The following is a 19,676-nucleotide window of genomic DNA, read 5'->3' as shown; positions in this document are numbered from 1 at the left end:
TGCGGTTGCCCTGGTAATCCTGCACCCGGAGCCGTTGTTTCTGTAGCTTGCGCTTATGCGATGTGCGGCAAGGCTTTCACAAAAGTGTCCCAGGACATGATTGTGATAGCTGATCCTGTGTCTACTTCCAGTCGGCACGGTACGCCTTCAATTGTCGGGTTTGTGAAGATCTTTTCTTCGATGCGGTAGCTGCGTGGTCTATGGTAACAGTCATTCGGTTTGACTTCGCGCTCTTTCTTTCCTGGCCAATCGCTGGTCGCCTCGCCGATCTCGCTCTGATTGGCTGGTTTGAAATTTCGGCGGAATGTGGGTTTGCATCTCTGACTCAGAGCCGCCTGATTGGCCGATTTGAATTTTCGGCGGAAGGTTGGGGTGCTCGGCAGACTTGAGCCAGGTGCCCTTCCTTTCACACCGCCGCAAATGGCGCCCTGAACTTACATCTTTGGCGCTGATGTCGCCCGCAACTTCCGCATTCCTCCGGTCTTCCTTGTCGATTTTCCGGTGTAGTGGACTTCTTCCTCCTCTTCGCTGGTTGACTCACGATAGGTTTCTTCGTGGTGGACTGTGCTCGCTTTGCGCCCGCCATCGGCGTGAGTCGCTTTGTAAGGTGTCTGCTGCATGGTTGGACATCTCATGGGCTCTGGCTTCGTCCAGAGCGCTTACAATGTCAGGTTGCTCTTGGCTAGCAACCGTCTCCTCAAACGGATGTCTCTGACCCCCGTATAAGTTGTTCCAGCAGCTCTTCGTCCAGATCGCGGTACTGCAATGCTTGGAGGCTTGTCTCAGGGCTGCCATGTAGTCGCTGATAGACTCGCCTTCTTGTTGCCCGCGCTCCCAAACTCGCATCCGAACGATTTGGACGGGCTGGTGCGTAGTGATTCTTCAGGAGGGTCTGAAGGGTCTGCCACGACACGGAGTGTAGCGGTGTTGGCTCCGCTAGGGCTTCTGCGACGGCGATGACTGCTGACCCACAGTGGCTTATGAAGTAAGCCCGTTTGCGGTTGTCGGAGACTCCTGTAGCTCGCTTGCCTCCAGGAAACTTTCAAACGGGTCATATATATTCCCCATGTCTCCTGGGCAGGGTCAAACGGAGTGGGTGGCGTGTAGCCGGTCATCGCTGCAATGGCCGTCACCTTGCTGGGTTTGATTCTCGTAGTGAGTTCAGCTCTGTTCTGGTGCTCTGCCTCAAGATCCCATCCTCGTCGCCAATGTTAAGTTTGGGTATTGACGAGGCAGGAGACCAGGTTAGTGACAACAGCTCTTTAATATAGTGTGACCCAGCAAAACTCTGGAGAAAAACCTCTCCTTATATACACTTCAGCCTGAGGCTGCATCCAATCAGAACCGAGATATTTCCCGCCTAAAACTCCCGCCAAAACTTACAGTAATACATTACAATGTGAGTCCCATTGATTTTTATATTGTGAATTAAGTTCTTCCCATTGAGCATAGAATTACCTGGGTAGACAGGATATTACACATGTGGTCTCTCTATCCAAACCTAGTTATGAGATCTGAACCAAAACCTATTGAAACAAAAGGTTTAACAACTTCAATATTCTTTAGCCCTAAAATCTGTCTTAAAGGTGCTACATGAATTTCTGAACTTGTAAAAGCCAGAAGGTTGGGCCTGAGGGATGATAGATAGATAGATAGATAGATAGATAGATAGATAGATAGATAGATAGATAGATAGATAAATAATAAAAGGAAAAGACAGAAATTACAAAAATAATCATTAAACAGAAAACTGCAGAGTAGTGTCAGATATAATTATAAGAAAATTCAAACTACTTCATTAGAAGAAACATCTCACTTTTACTCTTATTTTTCAATTTGGTTTAACAAATACAGAGAGAGTTGCATGGTAATTTAACACTTTGTCACATTCAGAACTGTTGTATTTAGCTGCTATTTATGTCAAATTTTAGATTAGCTATAAAAATAAAATGACATAACTGAAGAATTTAAACTTCTTATTTTAAGAGAATTCAAAAGCTTGGATGAGGCAAATGGCCATCCACAGGATTGTACTCCATAGTTTTCAGATTAAAAAGAAGAGGGAGTCAAACTATTCTCCAAAGCCCCTGAGGGTAGAACAAGAAGCAATGGATGGAAACTGATCAAGGAGAAAAGCAACTTAGAACTAAGGAGAAATTTCCTGACAGTCAGAACAATTAATCAGTGGAACAACTTGCTTGCAGAAGTTGTGAATGCTCCCACACTGGAAATTTTTAAGAAGATGTTGGATAACCATTTGACTGAAGTGGTGTAGGGTTTCCTGCCTCGGGAGGGGGTTGGACTAGAAGACCTCCAAGGTCCCTTCCAACTCTGTTATTATTATTATTAAATGAAAACTTAGTATTAGACTTGTTTTTTTTTTCATGTCTGAAGTATTTTGGAGATTGCTGTGTGCTCCCATAGTTTCATCTGCTATATTTTTAAGAAAGGAATTAGAAGTGTTTTCAGTAAAAAGCCTAAAGTATCCTAGTAAGAGCTTAGCATTTATAAAGCCAGCCCAGTCTATTTTATAGATACAGTATATACAATTTAATAATACTGAGTAGATAAATAACATCTAAAAAAGGAAATTCACCATTTAAGACTTGTTGCATTCTATATTAAATCATCTTCAATATTAATTTGGGCTTTATGGCTTTATGGGATTGGAGCTTTTGCATAATTTATGATTATTTGGTTTAAATGTGAAGGGAAAAACAGAGATTGGAAACCATCTATTTCACTCCTGAAAGAAGGATTTTTCATAACGAAGCATTCAATATATTTAGAAGGACAATCAAGACTCCTAACAATAGGGAGAAAATCTTGCCTAAAAGGAAAAGTCTTGTGCTAGTTCCAGAGTCTGAAAATGTGTAGGTGTATTTCTGTAGGTTTCTTTAATTGGAAAACTGCAGAGTAATATTTGGAGAAGAGCAAATAAATAAATAATTCTACTACCCATATGAATGAATTTAATTTGCATACATTTAAATGCAAATAAAACATATTTTTCCTCCCTTCCTCCTCCTTCCACTTGGCATACCATCTGTGTTGGATGTGGGGGAACACAAGCTGTTTCAAAGGACAGAGTGGTTTGGCTGCTTCAATGATATGAAATACTGTTAGGTAATCCACACTTCATATCATCTTCCAACTTCCCTCCCTCTTTCCCACAGCCATAGAAGGCCGACGGGACCAGTGTGAAGTGCCCAGAGATCCCAAGTACCCCGATTGCTCTGGAAAAGTAGAGGTGAGTATGCAAGATTTAAAATTATATTCTGATTAGGAGCAATGAGAAGATCTGCTCTCTTATTGAATGACAAGTTAAAAACAACAATTAAAACCTTTTGAGGAGGAGGTAACCTTTTTCTAGCAAGCAAAATAGCAATCAGCGAATCTCATCCACTCTCAAGCACGCCCATCACTCTCAAGTTTCCCTCGAGTTAGACGCAAAGCTGTGAAGTGTACAGGACTTGATTTATGACAACAATTAGTCATATGACAGGTAGTCCTTGACTTATGACAACAATTAAGCCCAAAATTTCTGTCGTTAAGTGAGACACCTGTTAAGTGAATTTTGCCCTGTTTTATGACCTTTCTTGCCACAGTTGTTAAGTGAATCACAGCAGTAATTAAGTTAGTTGCATGGGTATTAAGTGAATCTGGCTTCCCTATTGACTTTGCTTGTCAGAAGGTTGCAAAAGATGATCACATGACCCCAGGACACTGCAACAGTCATAAATATGGAATAGCTGCCAAGCATCCAAATTTTGATAACGTGACCATGGGGGTGCCACAACGCTCATGTGAAAAACGGTCCTCACTTTTCAGTGTTATTGTAACTTTGAATGGTTACTAAACGGATTGTTGCAAATCAAGGACTACCTGTATGGCTTTTCCTGCTCTATTGAAATTCAAGTCTATTGCATCCTGAGGTCTAGATCAGGGGTCTCTAACCTTGGCAACTTTTAGACTTGTGGACTTCAACTCCCAGAATTCTTCAGCCAGCTTTGCTGGCTGAGGAACTCTGGGAGTTGAAGTCCACAAGTCTTAAAGTTGCCAAGGTTGGAGACCCCTGATCTAGATAACCCTAACCCTGTTAGTCTTTTTTTCAAGGCTTCAAAGACCAGGTTATGTGCCAGAGCCTGGGGTCCTGAAAATGTTAGGGGTCCTGGTGCAATAGGAGAAAATAGGAATATTTTGTTAATATGATTTGTTGGGTTAGGGATTTTCTGTCTTCACTGTGAGTTGTACTGTATTGGGTGGGGTACACTGAGGGAGCTCAACCAATCTCATTGTACATATGTTGTGCACTGACAATAAAGCTTTGAAATTTTTTTTTTTTTTTTATATATTTATATCCCGCCCTTCTCCGAAGACTCAGGGCGGCTTACACTATGTCAAGCAATAGTCTTCATCCATTTGTATATTATATACAAAGTCAACTTATTGCCCCCCAACAATCTGGGTCCTCATTTTACCTACCTTATAAAGGATGGAAGGCTGAGTCAACCTTGGGCCTGGTGGGATTTGAACCTGCAATATTGCAAGCAGTTGCTGTTAATAATAGGCTGCATTAGCCTGTTGCACCACCAGAGGCATAAATTGAAATTTATCTGATTGCAATGTTAATTTTTATGTAATCAGTATGAAAACTTTTCACTTGGCTATAACACGTGTGAAATTTGTAACTATTTTTTTTTTTTTATGGTTTTAATTATTGTGATATTGCTTGCTACCCAAAGTCAATTGGATTCAGATGAGCGGCTGTAGAAATTAAATAAATAAATTTTATTAATTTATTTGAATAAAGAAGTAGAATCTGGAAGATGGTTCCCTACATGAGCAAAGTGGCAGAAAGTTGATTTTTATACTATTCATGCAAATCTGGAATGATTTTGCAGAGAGCAGATGGTGCTGCGAGGGTTATGAACAACAGTTACCATTTCAATACCTCCCACAGCACCAGAATAGCTCAATGGAGCACAACTGTGGATCTCATCCAACCATCCTATATATATACTTTTTTTAAAGTTTGCAAAATCATAGGAATTTCTGTATTACTGAATACTATTGCTCTAAACCACTTATCCTTGAGTTGGCTGTAAACCTTGGCATGAATTTGGCTGTCCCATTGCTGAGTCCTATTCTGCCTCAGTTACCGGTTTCAAGTTACTGCAGTCCCCTGACTTCCCTTCAAGATAATTGATTTTGCACAACTGCAGACTATGTATGTAAATTGCGTCTATTGCTTTGCCCTGGTCAAGATTTGTAGTCTATATGTTTTTGCAGCGTAGAAGTTGTAGATCACAAGAGAATTTTTTTTTTCTGAAACCAAATTGTTTATTAGAGAGTAGGTTATTTGTTTCTAGGTGGAGGGTAATGGATTGGTTGATGATTGATTCCATTACTTTGCAGGTGATGCAGCATAAAGAGATTGGTCTGCATTTTCAACTAGGCTGGGATCTCCCTTTCTGAAGATAGGGATGACCGTGGCTAGTGACCATAGATTGTGTAGGGAGCTGGTCCTGAAAGATTTTTCAAAGATTATGCTTAGGGGTTCTGCTATAACAGTGGAAATCTTTTTTAAGAAGTATGCACATAGTCCATCAGGTCCAATAGTTAGAGATAGTTTCAGTCTACATAGTGCCTTTTCAAAATTATCTTCTGTAAAATCTATTTGTGTTAGATTGTTGTAGTCATTATTGGTACAACTAGGGAATGTTGGGCATGAGCCATTGCTGTTAACAAAGACTGAGTTGAAGAATGTGTTAAAGAGGTTTGCTTTAACTGCTTCATCATTGCATTCTTTACCGTTAGGTCCTTTTAGGGATGGGATGGATCTCGACTCGAGTCTTTAAGTTTGTTGTTTACAAAATTATAGAAGGCGCGGTTGGATTTTGTGCGCAGAAGGTTTTCTTCTTGTTTGAGGTGGTAATTGGTGCATTCAGTCTTTATTTGCTTTTGGGTTAGATCAGGATCTGGGACCCTCTGATGCAGCCTAAGGCTATCTCGCTCATAGGCTTATCCACACTGCATGCTTACTGTGGTGGGGAGACGCCCCCTCTTACCATTTCTGAAGAGTTCTCAGCAGAGCCTCTGAGCTAGCTCACTGCAGAGGCAGGCTGTTTTCCTGGGGAAAACAAAACACGACTGCTCACCCCCTGGTGGCTTTTGATTGTTTGGGTCTGTGTCTTCAGCAATTTTTTTTTTCTCAGCCTCCCCACACCCTTTCATAGTTTGAACCTTTCTTAAAGGACCCATAGATTTCTAGTCCGTCTTTATTAAATCCTTTTGTTTTACTCTTTTAAAAATGATATTGATCCTAACATAAGGCAAGGTTTAAATATTTTAATCCCGTATGTATAATGTAGACCCTAGGCCAGTGTTGGCAAACCTTTTAGACACCGAGTGCCCCAACTGCGTGCGTGCACACACCCAAACTGAAAGGTGCATGCATGCACGAATATGTGCATGCCCTAACATGTGTGCATGTGCGCATGCGCGCATGCGCAGCAGAGACCCAAAGATCAGCTGGCCAGCGGGAGGCAGAGTATCCCAACACCAGCAGCATGACAAAAGGTGAGATCTTTTTCTTTCGTGAGCTTCTGTTTCGTCATCTGCAGAGAAACAGAAGCTCATGAAAGAAACAACATGGAGATCTGACCTGGGGCTATGGTGAGTGTGCCAGCAGAGAGGCTCACATGCCATAGGTTCACCATCATGGCCCTAGATTCTACAAAGATTCTTAGATTTTACGATTAGGTTACATGTGCTTGTCTTGGTGATAATTAAAAAACACCTGGAAATAGCACTCCTATCTAGTAGGTAAAAGCACCAAACATACTTTGGACCTAGAAACATCACAAGTGATACTGGGGGAGAAGAATGGGGCAGGGAGTGGCAGCCTTTTTAGATTTAGGGAGGGGTTGTGTTTTTAGAGTTAGAGCGTCATACAACTGACCTGGGAGTTGCAGATGCACACACTTCATAAACATATACACTCACATTCAGAAACACACACATAAGTATCCATGCTAATTGATCTGTAGTCAGGCTACTGAGAAGTTAGGAATTTATTTGTTTATTTGTTTATTTATTTATTTATTTATTTATTTATTTATTTATTTATTTATTTATTTATTTATTTATTTATTTATATATCACTAACATGGAGGGTTAGGGAAGCCATAGGCACCCACCAAGAACTGCTTGAGACCCAGTGCTGTGGATTCACAGCTCTAGCCCAGGCTTTATGGTCAGATACCCACAAATCCATTTCCTTGTTATCTATAAATGAAGGCCTTCAGGATGAAAGTTCATTGCAACCCCCCTCCCCCTTTAAACATTTAATGCATGGCACCACAAATATATATTCTTGTTTTGTCATTCTAAATGTTTTGCACTTATTGTGCATTGTTGTTATAGTGAGGTAACTAATTAACAAGTACCGTATTTTGGGACAGTTTACTCCAGAAGGGAAAGTATTCCCTATCTAGCCCATTTATTTTGATGCAGCTAAATGTTTGGTGATCCTAAGGGAAGCTATGGCAGTGTCTGGTTATCAGTGTCTTTTGCCTGTTTTCTGAACAGGCAAAAACTGTGCAGTAGGAAGAATCATTAAAGAAGAATATTGTAACTCAGGGTTAAAAATGAGGGGTCCTTGGTGTACTCTGAGCTTGACTGTTTTCTTGTAGACATTTCATTACCCGAACTAGCACTGATTATGTTACCTAGTTGGGCAATGAAACATCTGCAAGAAAACAACCAAGCTCAGAGAGCACCAAGAACCTTCTGATTTTCTTCAGGATAGGGATTTCATGCTGATGTTGCATCCTTGATCCTAAAGTTAAATCTTGATTTCATGTCCTTTTCTCTCTGCCTGCTAGAAAGGCAGAAAATGATATGCATTAATTTCCAAAAGTCCAGGAAATGCAGTAACTATTAAATATTGCAATTAATTTACTTTCTTTGCTCCCACCCAAAGACAGCTGAAATCATTTGTCATCTGCTACGAACGAATGCGTGCCACACATTTCAACTTAGCCTCAATAGAAACGATAACGTTGAAAATTCTAGAAAAGGATTTGAAATTCCATTAGGGTCCAATAACTTGAAGAAACATTTATTATTATTATTTTTAATTAAATCTAAAAATAAAAGTGGCATTGGTAATGCAGAACAATAGATTATCCTAGATATTGCGACTATGTTGGACAACCTTGAAATGTACTGAAGGTGACATTTTTTCTTCCTCCTCCTCCTCCTCCTCCTCCTCCTCCATTTGATAATGCAAACCCCAAAAGATACATCTAAAAGAATTCCAACTTTCCCCTTATAAGTGTGCTATTAAAATAAACTATACTATACTCCATATTCAAAAGGATCAAGCAGAGATGTAGGCTAGCTTAGTGAAAATGAACAAATAGTCATTTGAGAGTGGGAGAGTGAGAATAGATGTTCCTTGCTCTCAAATCACAGAAGCTAGGTTGCCCTGTGTTTCATGATTAATGGATGGATGTAACTTTCACAGCGGTGTTAATTATTCACACACAAGCAATGCAAAAATAGCACCAATATGAATTTACCATCTTGCTTATTTTTAATCTAGAAAGTTATCTCTGGCCTGAGGAGCTTTGGATGCCTTATATTTGTTGTGCTTTTAACAAAGAACGGAACTTTAACTAGCCTTGCCAAGTAGAGCAGACAGGAAACAGATCAGATGAGCTAATTCTACAGTACTTTATTGTAAGCCTATGTTAACAGGAACTTTTTTTCTCTTCTTCCCTCGCAGTATGTATGTATGTATGTATGTATGTATGTATTTTTCAACAAGTACAAGGAAACAAGTAACAGTATAAACATAGACATGGACACATGAAAAAAAAATGGTGCAGAAAAAATAGGATATAAATAGGCAAAACATAGCCATAAACACATAGAATGATTACATATACATGGGGACAGTAGGACAGGGATGATAGGCACACTGGTGCTCTTATGCACACCCCCTTAGGGACCTCTTAAGAAACATGAAAGGTCCACAGTACACAGATTAAGGTAAAAGGTATGGGGGTTAGAGAGACTAACAACAGGATCAGGTAGTGTTCCAGACATCTACTACTCTATTGCAGAAGTCATATTTCCTACAATTAAGATTAGAGTGAATTACATTGAGTTTAGATCTATTAATAGCCTATTAAATTATTATGGTTGAAATTAAAGTACTCATTTACAGGTAGAATGTTTTGATAAATAATATTATGAACTAAGCATAGGTCGAAGCATAGATGACGTAGTTCGAGGCTATCTAGACTTAAAATTTCAAGCCTGGTGGTATAGGGAACTTTATTTTGAGCAGAAGATTTAAGAACTCTTCTAGTAAAATATCTCTTGACCCTCTCTAATGTATTGATGTCTGAAATACAGTGAGGGTTCCAGGCAGGTGAGCAGTATTCAAGTATAGGTCTTGCAAAGGTTTTATATGCCCTAGTTTGGGGTATAGAGTTACCAGAGAGAAAACTTTGTAAAATAAGATTTACAACTCGTAATGCCTTTTTTGCAATGATGTTACAGTGAGCTCTGGGACTAAGATCCTTGCAAGTCTGCAAAGTACAACTCTCCCACCCTCACTTTTTATAGATTGATAAGTTAAGGGGGATCCTTTCTGAGTTTCCTCTCTGCCTATTAAGCAGCTGTGGGCTCCCCCCACTTATCTGATCATTCCCAGGGCAGCATCTCTTCCACCCGCTTCAAAATCATTCCTATAAATCATTACAGCTGGATGTGGATGTTTTCAGCACTATACAGCTGCACCCCAATGTTTTAGTTTAACTATAAGTTAAAATAGAAAGGCAATTTGGTGTGATACTGTAGTTAAGACGCCAGGTTAGAAACCTGGAGACCCTGAGTTTTTGTCTTGCCTTAGGCTCAAAGCTACTGGGTGACCTTGGACCTTCCTGCCCTAGGAAGCAGGCAAGGGCCAACCGTTTCTGAAATATTTTCAAGAAAACTGCAGGGATTTGTCCAGGCAGTCAGCCGAAGTCAACACTGTCTGGACAGCATACCCGTAAGTTAAAATTAGTTATCTCCTCCCCCACTGAACCTCAGCTACCAATCTAACTACTTGACAATATAAATTAACTGCTAGATTAACAAGACACAACCTTTACATTACTCAGATTTTCCCAGTTCAGTAGCATTCATTTTTGCTACCTTTGTTCATGCCTGGGTTAAATTTTAAGTGTGATTTAATTGTGGGTGGCAGTAATTCTATCTCCTGTCTGGATGATTGGTGAATTTTACATATTGGGAGTGGAGGGCTGTCTCTAGAGTGGATTCATTTGTGTAGTTAAGTTTGGAAGAGGATGGCACCAGCAATTATGGAGGATGATGGATCTACACAGAGGAGCCTATGCTTATTGCTTTGTATGCAAAATCACTTTTTGAAGGCATTGCTAATTTTTTTTTTCTTTCTTAGTACAGGATTGTCAGCTCTACCTTTCTGGGCAATAGAATATTAATGTTAGCAATGATCTTTCACCTATCTGTTTTGGAAACTTCCTACCAAGCATACTTATTTTTTTTTCCTGGTGAAATTAATCTAAACCTTTATAAAGTTGGTTCTTTTTTCTCTGCTAGTACTGGCTGAAATAAAAGGCAAAATATACTTTGTGAATAGCGGATTGATATAGCTATCCTGAGCTCCTCTGGCAGCATCTCCTCTGCATTTAGAGAAGAACATAACACCAGCAGATACCTATCAGAATCTAATCTCGTTTAAACATCTTTCATAAGATGTACTGTGAATTTTTTTTCCTGTAACAGAGTACACAGAAAGTTTCTTCTTGTGTTGCATTTTTGCATTCCCCCCCCCTTCTTCACAAGAACTTGTACTTGTTGCATATCTTCCTTTGTATTATCATTAAAACAATATTTTGCCTGGCAGTGGATGAGGGCTCGATGGACGTCGGACCCTTGCTATGCATTCTTTGGTGTGGATGGCACAGAATGCTCGTTCCTCATCTATCTCAGTGAAGTTGAGTGGTTCTGCCCACTGCTGCCTTGGAGAAATCAGTCAGCAGCTGCCCCTTCTTCCAACCCATCGCCCAGGATACAGGTAAGACCTGCTGCTTTTGGATTGGCTCGGGGCTATGACCTATTTATCAAAGTGGTTTTCTTTTGAAACTACCCTGACTATTCTCATTCGATAGTAATAGACATGGGCAACCAGCTACAGAAAAACGTGTGTTAGGACATCTGTTTGTGTGGAAAAACTGTAGTTCCTGAATGATTCCTATTTTAGGATGAGTATGAGAGGACCAAGAAAAAAATTATTTCTGGTCTGTGACCAGAATAAAGACTGATTGATTAGGAAAAGATTCTATACTGTCTACAACTAAGTATGATCACACATCCCACTCAATATCTATTCTCTGTTCTCCATTATGTATACATAAAGTAAAACCAGAGCACACAGTCTAGTACACTACTATGGGATCAGGTGCAGTAGGGAGAATTTTCCTCCCAATTATATTTTTTCCTGATGTTGTAGTAGTCTTAATATAGGCAAAATGCCTGAGTAAGGATATGCTGCCTATAATTTCACTAAGTAGCAAGTGAGGGAATTAGTCCTTCTACATCTGCCTGAAAATCAGATGGCAAGAATGGGAAAGTTGAAACAGAAGGAAGTCTTTTCTTAGCTTTTCCTAATAACTCTTAGGTTGCTTTTTGGATAATAGTTTGGAAGTGGTTTGTCATGATCGCCATCTAGGATGGTTTTAAAACTACCAGCCTAACTTATGCCCCTGGATTTTCCTGATGGTCTTATATTATCTACTGAGCTTAGAATGGTCACACCATTGGGGTCATGAATGCAAATGGTAGGTGCTCTTAAGGCAGTAGCAAAATGAAACCACTGAATAACATCAAGGTAACAGTTGTATGGTCTATAGAACTATAAAATAAAAGTTATGGTGGGGAAAAAACCAACCCTAATAGCAAAACTTCCATCAAATATACTGTAAAATTGTCAGTGGTTATAAGATGTTAGAGACAAACAACCTGCTATCAAACAAGCAGTTTGGTTTTAGAAAAAGAAGTCCTGTAATCTGTGACTCCTACACTGTAGAAATATTTGGACCACGCATCTTGACCAGGGTAAAGCAATAGATGCAATTTACATAGATTTTTTTAAAGCCTTTGATTCAGTGGTACACGACAAACTACTGTTGAAACTAAGTTCTTACGGCATCTCTGGATTCCTACACAAGTGGATAGTCACGTTCCTGTCTAACAGGCAACAAATAGTCAAAATAGGGACTGATTTGATTTGTCCAATCAAATCCGGCATCTGTTAACAGTGGTGTCCCCCAAGGCAGCGTTTTAGGATCCACACTCTTTCTGCTTTACATCAATGACCTATGCGATCATATTAAAAGCAGCTGTGTCCTCTTCGCTGATGATGTAAAATTATTTAACACGACTGGCAATGCTGCTGCCCTTCAAAGTGACCTTGACTATGTGTCAGAATGGTTGTGCATTTGGCAACTCCAAATCTCAACTAATAAATGCTCTGTCCTACACATTGGCAAAAAAAATCAGAACACAAAATACAAGTTGGGTGGACATGATCTCATAGACCACCCTCATTTGGTCAAGGACCTAGGAATACTCATCTCAAATGATCTAAGCCCTAGAGCTCACTATAACGGCATTGCCAAAAAGGCATTAAGATTAACCTAATCTTGTGAAGCTTCTTCTCTGATAACATTATACTGCTAACTAGGGCATACAAAACCTTTGTCAGACCAATTCTTGAATACAGCTCATCTGCTTGGAATCCACACTGTATATAGGACTTTAACATGATTGAGCAGGTCCAGTGGTATTTCACGAGAAGAGTACTCACTCCTCTACTCACAATAGAATCCCTTATGCCAACAGACTTGAAATTCTGGGCTTGGACAATCTGGAATTGTACCGCCTGCGGTCTGACCTACACAAAATTATCTGCCACAACGTCTTACCTGTCAATGATTTCTTCAGCTTCAACCACAATAATACACAGGCAAACAATCGATACAAACTCAAGGTAAACTGCTCCAAATTCGATTGCAGAAAATATGACTTCAGCAACAGAGTGATCAATGCCTGGAATGCTCTACCCAACTCCATTGTTACAGCCTCAAACCTAACAGCTTCAACCTCAAACTCTCTACTGTGGACCTCACCCCATTCCTAAGAGGTCCTTAAAAGGAGCATGCATAAGTGCACCAGTGTGCCAACGGTCCCTGTTGTACTGTCCCCATTTATCAGTACTTACTCCCTTTGTTTATGTTTATACTTATACCTGCTATCTTGTACATGTTTGACAAATAAACAAACAAATAAATAAATAAATGTGAGAAAGCAAATCAGTATCCTAGAGAAGGAGACAGTTGCTGCAAATGTGAACCGGGACATTCCACATTACAACAACTTGTAGTTTGTAGTTTTATCACTACATTCTACCAATAGGCTGTACCTGATAATGAACTTTCAAGATAATTCTCAGCATACTAGCCTAAGCTCACCATATTGTCCTAAACCATTTCAGTAGCATCTTTAATTTTACCCAAAGAGTCAATGGAAAGAAGAACATATGCCCATGTGATAGATTTTAGGAAGATCACTGAGCCCTGCATGAGTAGAAAATCTATTGTTTTTTTATCCTCCTAGGCGGCTTTTCAGAGAGACCTCTCCTATCTTCTGGAGTTAATTGGCAGCGGCAAGGAGTCCTTGATCTTCATGAAGAAACGGATCCGTCATTTGGCTGCACAATGGCTGAGGGCCTCTCATAAACTGGAACAGAAGCTGGAGGGGAAACACCGAGATCAGAAGCAGGTACAAAATTAAATTAGTTGGTTGTTCATTGCGTATGGTGTTATAAATGTACGGCACAAAGATTCACTTGGGCTCTGTTTTTGTAATTTATTTCTTGCCTAACTAAAAACTCTGTTTCTTTTGTACCTATTCACCTCCCTCTCTCTTTCTCCCTGGCTTTTTTAGATTTTGATTCACATTGGCTTCTTGACAGAAGAATCAGGAGATGTTTTCAGCCCTCGTGTATTAAAAGGGGGTCCATTGGGGGAGATGGTCCAATGGGCAGATATATTAGCTGTTCTTTACATCCTGGGCCATAGCCTGAAGATCACCATCTCTTTGAAAGAACTTCAGAGGTGGGTTATCTTCCATAATTGAAGCGTGGCATTTATGGCACAACAATCTAGTTAATAAGCATGTAAGGCTTATTTTTAAAGCCTTTGATTCAGTGGTACATGACAAACTACTGTTGAAACTAAGTTCTTACGGCATCTCTGGATTCCTGCACAAGTGGATAGTCACGTTCCTGTCTAACAGGCAACAAATAGTCAAAATAGGGACTGATTTGATTTGTCCAATCAAATCCGGCATCTGTTAACAGTGGTGTCCCCCAAGGCAGCGTTTTAGGATCCACACTCTTTCTGCTTTACATCAATGACCTATGCGATCATATTAAAAGCAGCTGTGTCCTCTTCGCTGATGATGTAAAATTATTTAACACGACTGGCAATGCTGCTGCCCTTCAAAGTGACCTTGACTATGTGTCAGAATGGTTGTGCATTTGGCAACTCCAAATCTCAACTAATAAATGCTCTGTCCTACACATTGGCAAAAAAAATCAGAACACAAAATACAAGTTGGGTGGACATGATCTCATAGACCACCCTCATTTGGTCAAGGACCTAGGAATACTCATCTCAAATGATCTAAGCCCTAGAGCTCACTATAACGGCATTGCCAAAAAGGCATTAAGATTAACCTAATCTTGTGAAGCTTCTTCTCTGATAACATTGTATTGCTAATTAGGGCATGCAAAACTTTTGCCAGACCAATTCTTGAATACAGCTCATCTGCCTGGAATCCACACTGTATATCAGATATTAACATGATTGAGTGGGTCCAGAGGTATTTCACAAGAAGAGTACTCCACTCCTCTACTCACAATAGAATCCCTTATGCCACCAGACTTGAAATTCTGGGCTTGGACAATCTGGAATTGCACCGCCTGCGGTCTGATCTAAGCATAGTACACCAAATTGTCTGCTACAACATCTTACCCATCAATGACTTCTTCAGCTTCAACCACAATAATACATGGGCAAACATTCGATGCAAACTCAAGGTAAACTGCTCCAAACTCGATTGCAGAAAATATGACTTCAGCAACAGAGTGATCAATGCCTGGAATGCTCTACCCAACTCCATTGTTACAGCCTCAAACCTAACAGCTTCAACCTCAAACTCTCTACTGTGGACCTCACCCCATTCCTAAGAGGTCCTTAAAAGGAGCATGCATAAGTGCACCAGTGTGCCAACGGTCCCTGTTGTACTGTCCCCATTTATCAGTACTTACTCCCTTTGTTTATGTTTATACTTATACCTGCTATCTTGTACATGTTTGACAAATAAACAAACAAATAAATAAATAAATGTGAGAAAGCAAATCAGTATCCTAGAGAAGGAGACAGTTGCTGCAAATGTGAACCGGGACATTCCACATTACAACAACTTGTAGTTTGTAGTTTTATCACTACATTCTACCAATAGGCTGTACCTGATAATGAACTTTCAAGATAATTCTCAGCATACTAGCCTAAGCTCACCATATTGTCCTAAACCATTTCAGTAGCATCTTTAATTTTACCCAAAGAGTCAATGGAAAGAAGAACATATGCCCATGTGATAGATTTTAGGAAGATCACTGAGCCCTGCATGAGTAGAAAATCTATTGTTTTTTTATCCTCCTAGGCGGCTTTTCAGAGAGACATCTCCTATCTTCTGGAGTTAATTGGCAGCGGCAAGGAGTCCTTGATCTTCATGAAGAAACGGATCCGTCATTTGGCTGCACAATGGCTGAGGGCCTCTCATAAACTGGAACAGAAGCTGGAGGGGAAACACCGAGATCAGAAGCAGGTACAAAATTAAATTAGTTGGTTGTTCATTGCGTATGGTGTTATAAATGTACGGCACAAAGATTCACTTGGGCTCTGTTTTTGTAATTTATTTCTTGCCTAACTAAAAACTCTGTTTCTTTTGTACCTATTCACCTCCCTCTCTCTTTCTCCCTGGCTTTTTTAGATTTTGATTCACATTGGCTTCTTGACAGAAGAATCAGGAGATGTTTTCAGCCCTCGTGTATTAAAAGGGGGTCCATTGGGGGAGATGGTCCAATGGGCAGATATATTAGCTGTTCTTTACATCCTGGGCCATAGCCTGAAGATCACCATCTCTTTGAAAGAACTTCAGAGGTGGGTTATCTTCCATAATTGAAGCGTGGCATTTATGGCACAACAATCTAGTTAATAAGCATGTAAGTCTTATTTTTAAAACATTTGTCATCCTGTGGTAGAAGTCTGAAATTACCTTAAAACTGAAGAGCTCTTCTGTTTCATTATATTAGACCAAATGCCTTGGTTTAGATTCCTCATACTATGCAGAAGAACTCCAGATAGTCCTCAATTTACAACTACAATTGAACCCAAAATTTCGGTGGTTAAGTGAGACACTTGTTAAGTGTGTTTTGCCACATTTTATGACCTTTGTCAGAAGGTCACAAAAGTTAATCACATGACCTTGGGACAAAGCAACAATCGCAAGTATGAACCAGTTGCCAAGCATCTGAATTTTGATCACATGACCATGGCAATGCTTCAAAGGTCGTAACTGTGAAAACGGTCGTAATTCACTTTTTTCAGTGCCGTTGTAACTTTGAACAGTCACTAAGTGAACTGTTGTAAGTTGACGACTACCTGTATTAGTCCAGAATTCAGAGAAATATTATTCGATACAATAGCAGTATATTACAGGGGGGGGGGAAATCACCCATGTATTTTATGGCTGGTAGCATCTGATGACCAACAGATATAATGATATTATCCATACATTCTCTCATATGCCTTGTCCTTTCTCTTCTATAAAGAGTGACAGAAAATTATTTAATGCATGAGAACTGACAAAATAGGGTTCACATGTTTATGAGATCCACAACAACAAAAGTGCCCTATGATATATACAAGACTCCAAAATAATGCTGTTTTTTCTCAGATAAAACATGGTAACATTAGTAGCATCTCAAAGCATTATACCGGAGGTCTTCAAACTTGGCAGTTTTAAGCTGTGGAGAATTCTGGGAGTTGAAGTCCACAAGTCTTAAAGCTGCCAAGTTTGAAGACCTCTGCATTATACAGTAGATATCTTCATATCATCCGGCTTCTTCTCACCAAAACTATCGCTAACATTAGGCAGCTGTATTTTCACAGAAAAGAAAAAAAAGGGGGGGAGTGATTATAATACCCTAAAATATTCCCTAAAGCAAATCTTTGGTGTGAAACAAATCCGTGCCTTTTCCATACATGTACTGTGTTAAGGGTTACTCCTTCTCTTCACTGCTCTCCCACCTTTAGATAGGGGAGCAAATCCTCTTTCCTAGAATGAGCCTAGCTAATCAAAGGTTCCTGCGGTGCAAGTGATGATTTAACAATGCTGCATAACTGCTGAGGGTAAACAAAGCTGGCTTAGCAAGAAAAAGCAATGTTTCCTGGGACTCAAGCTTATTTAGGGTGATGTTTTTTTAAACAGGCGAGCTTCTCCCCCCCCACACCTCCTTGCCACAGGAGCGGATTCTTTTTAATGCTGAACGTTTGTTAAAAATCGTCTCTCCTCCCAGCAAAGTGACTCCAGACTAAATTAAGCAAAGAAAAGTAATCTTCTTAAATAATGCAGGATTTTTCTGATGCGGAGGTAAGAAACGGGATCAGAGCAGGATTGGGCTGATTAGTATTGAACAGTTGCTGATTCAGTCTGAACAGTATGCTGCTCCCTGATCATTCCTAGCCTTTTGCTATTCTACACCAAATAGATCAAGGTGCCAAAATAAATGTTGCAGGAAATGAAATTCAGTACCGCATAAAAGAAAGCTCCACATGAAGATCCCCAATCCTGCGTGTAATGTTTGGTATGACTTTCCCGTCTTCTTATATCACTCTGCCCTCTGCTCCCCAGGTTTTGCCAGCAGATATATACTAATCCTATGTCTCCAGTACATGGTAGCAGAGGAGGGTTTCAGCAGGTTCTGACCAGTTCTGGAGAACCGGTAGAGGAAATTTTGAGTAGTTTGGAGAATCGGTAGTAAAAATTCTGACTGGCCACGCCCTCATCTATTCTCTGCCTCCCAAGTCCCAGCTGATTGGGAGGAAATGGGGATTTTGCAGTAACCTCCCCCTGGAGTGGGGTAGGAATGGAGATTTTACAGTATCCTTCCCCTGCCACGCCCATAATTGTGTGTATTTATATTTTATCTGCCTGTTCACCGCCCTGAATATTATTATTATTATTATTATTATTATTATAAGCCACACCCACAAAACCGGTAGTAAAAATTTTTGAAACCCACCACTGCATGGTAGTGATTGCCCAGTGCAATGGGGAACCTCTCTCTCCTGGTACACCAGAAAGATACCTTAGTGTCTTTTAGTTGTTGGGGACTAAGCCAAGTCTCAGGTCACTGATTAGCTTGGAGACCAAGTGGGTTCTGGGGAAAAGGCTGGTTTGAAAGATCTGAGCTTTTCTGATGCCAAGAGAAAAATGACCCTACAGAAGAAGGTCCAGGAGGAAGTGGAGAGGTGACATTCCTGCACCAGTCTAAAATGGATAATGAAAGTTGGACCAGTCTCAGTGTTTAGGGGTCACCTGGGTGTGCCAAAAAAAAAAAGTAGTCCTATGCTGCATTAATAGAGGGTTACAGTCAAGATCATATGAACTGTTAATAGCAATTTATAATGCCTAAGTAAGACCACACTTGGAATATTGCATTCAGTTCTGGTTGCCACGATATAAAAAAGGATGTTGAGACTCTAGAAAGAGTGCAGAGAAGAGCAACAAAGATGATTAGGGGGCTGGAAATTAAAACATATGAAGAACAGTGGCAGGAATTGGGTATGTCTAATTTAATGAAAAGAAGGACTGGGGTGATAAGATAGCAGTTGTTCCAATATCCAAGGGACTGCTACAAAGAAGATGGGGTCACCCTATTCTCCAAAGCAGCTAAAGGCAGGACAAGAAGCAGTGGATGAAACTAATCAAGGAGACAACCAACATGGAACTAAGGAGAAATTTCCTGACAATTAGAACAATTAATCTGTGGAACGACTTGCCTCCAAAGGTTTTGGGCATTCCAACACTGGAGGTTTTTAAGAAGAGATGAGATAACCATTTGTCTGAAATGGTATGGAGTTTCCTGCCTGAGCAGGGGGTTGAACTAGAAGACCTTCAGAGTCCCTTCCGATTCTATTATTCTGTATCATTGTATCATGCTCACTAAAGTCTGCTAGATTGGATCTGTGGGCAAAATTTTATGAGGATGAGAGGAGGAACTCTGCTTTAAAACAAGAACATTCAAGGATATGTGGAAGATTTTGAGATTCACCGTGACTTGGTGAACTGTGAGGTTGGTGTGATGGAGACATTGATCTCTTCCTGAATCACATCCAGTTTGTATGTAACCAGCAGAGGACCTTCTTCCTTTCAGCAGCCATTGTACCACTAGGAGTAAAAATGCTCTTTGCGTCTTATCCCTACCAGAATGCTTTTCTGTC

The 19,676-nt window shown here is 40.2% G+C and overlaps 1 protein-coding gene across 2 annotated transcripts in view; it reads left to right on the top strand.

Moving 5' to 3' along the window:
* MGAT5B (alpha-1,6-mannosylglycoprotein 6-beta-N-acetylglucosaminyltransferase B) overlaps positions 1–19,676 on the top strand; it is a 301,884-nt gene that overhangs the window by 176,019 nt on the left and 106,189 nt on the right. For both annotated transcript variants that reach the window (XM_058172876.1, XM_058172875.1), the window contains exons 6-8: positions 10,949–11,119; positions 13,720–13,884; positions 14,050–14,219. In XM_058172876.1, coding sequence (XP_058028859.1) covers positions 10,949–11,119; positions 13,720–13,884; positions 14,050–14,219 — 506 coding nt within the window. The remainder of the gene's footprint in view (positions 1–10,948; positions 11,120–13,719; positions 13,885–14,049; positions 14,220–19,676) is intronic.

The sequence above is a fragment of the Ahaetulla prasina genome, chromosome 2, assembly GCF_028640845.1.
Source record: "Ahaetulla prasina isolate Xishuangbanna chromosome 2, ASM2864084v1, whole genome shotgun sequence".
Classification (NCBI taxonomy): Eukaryota; Metazoa; Chordata; class Lepidosauria; order Squamata; family Colubridae; genus Ahaetulla; species Ahaetulla prasina.
The sequence above is the reverse complement of the archived record's forward strand: the minus strand, read 5'-3'. Positions and strand labels throughout refer to the sequence as shown.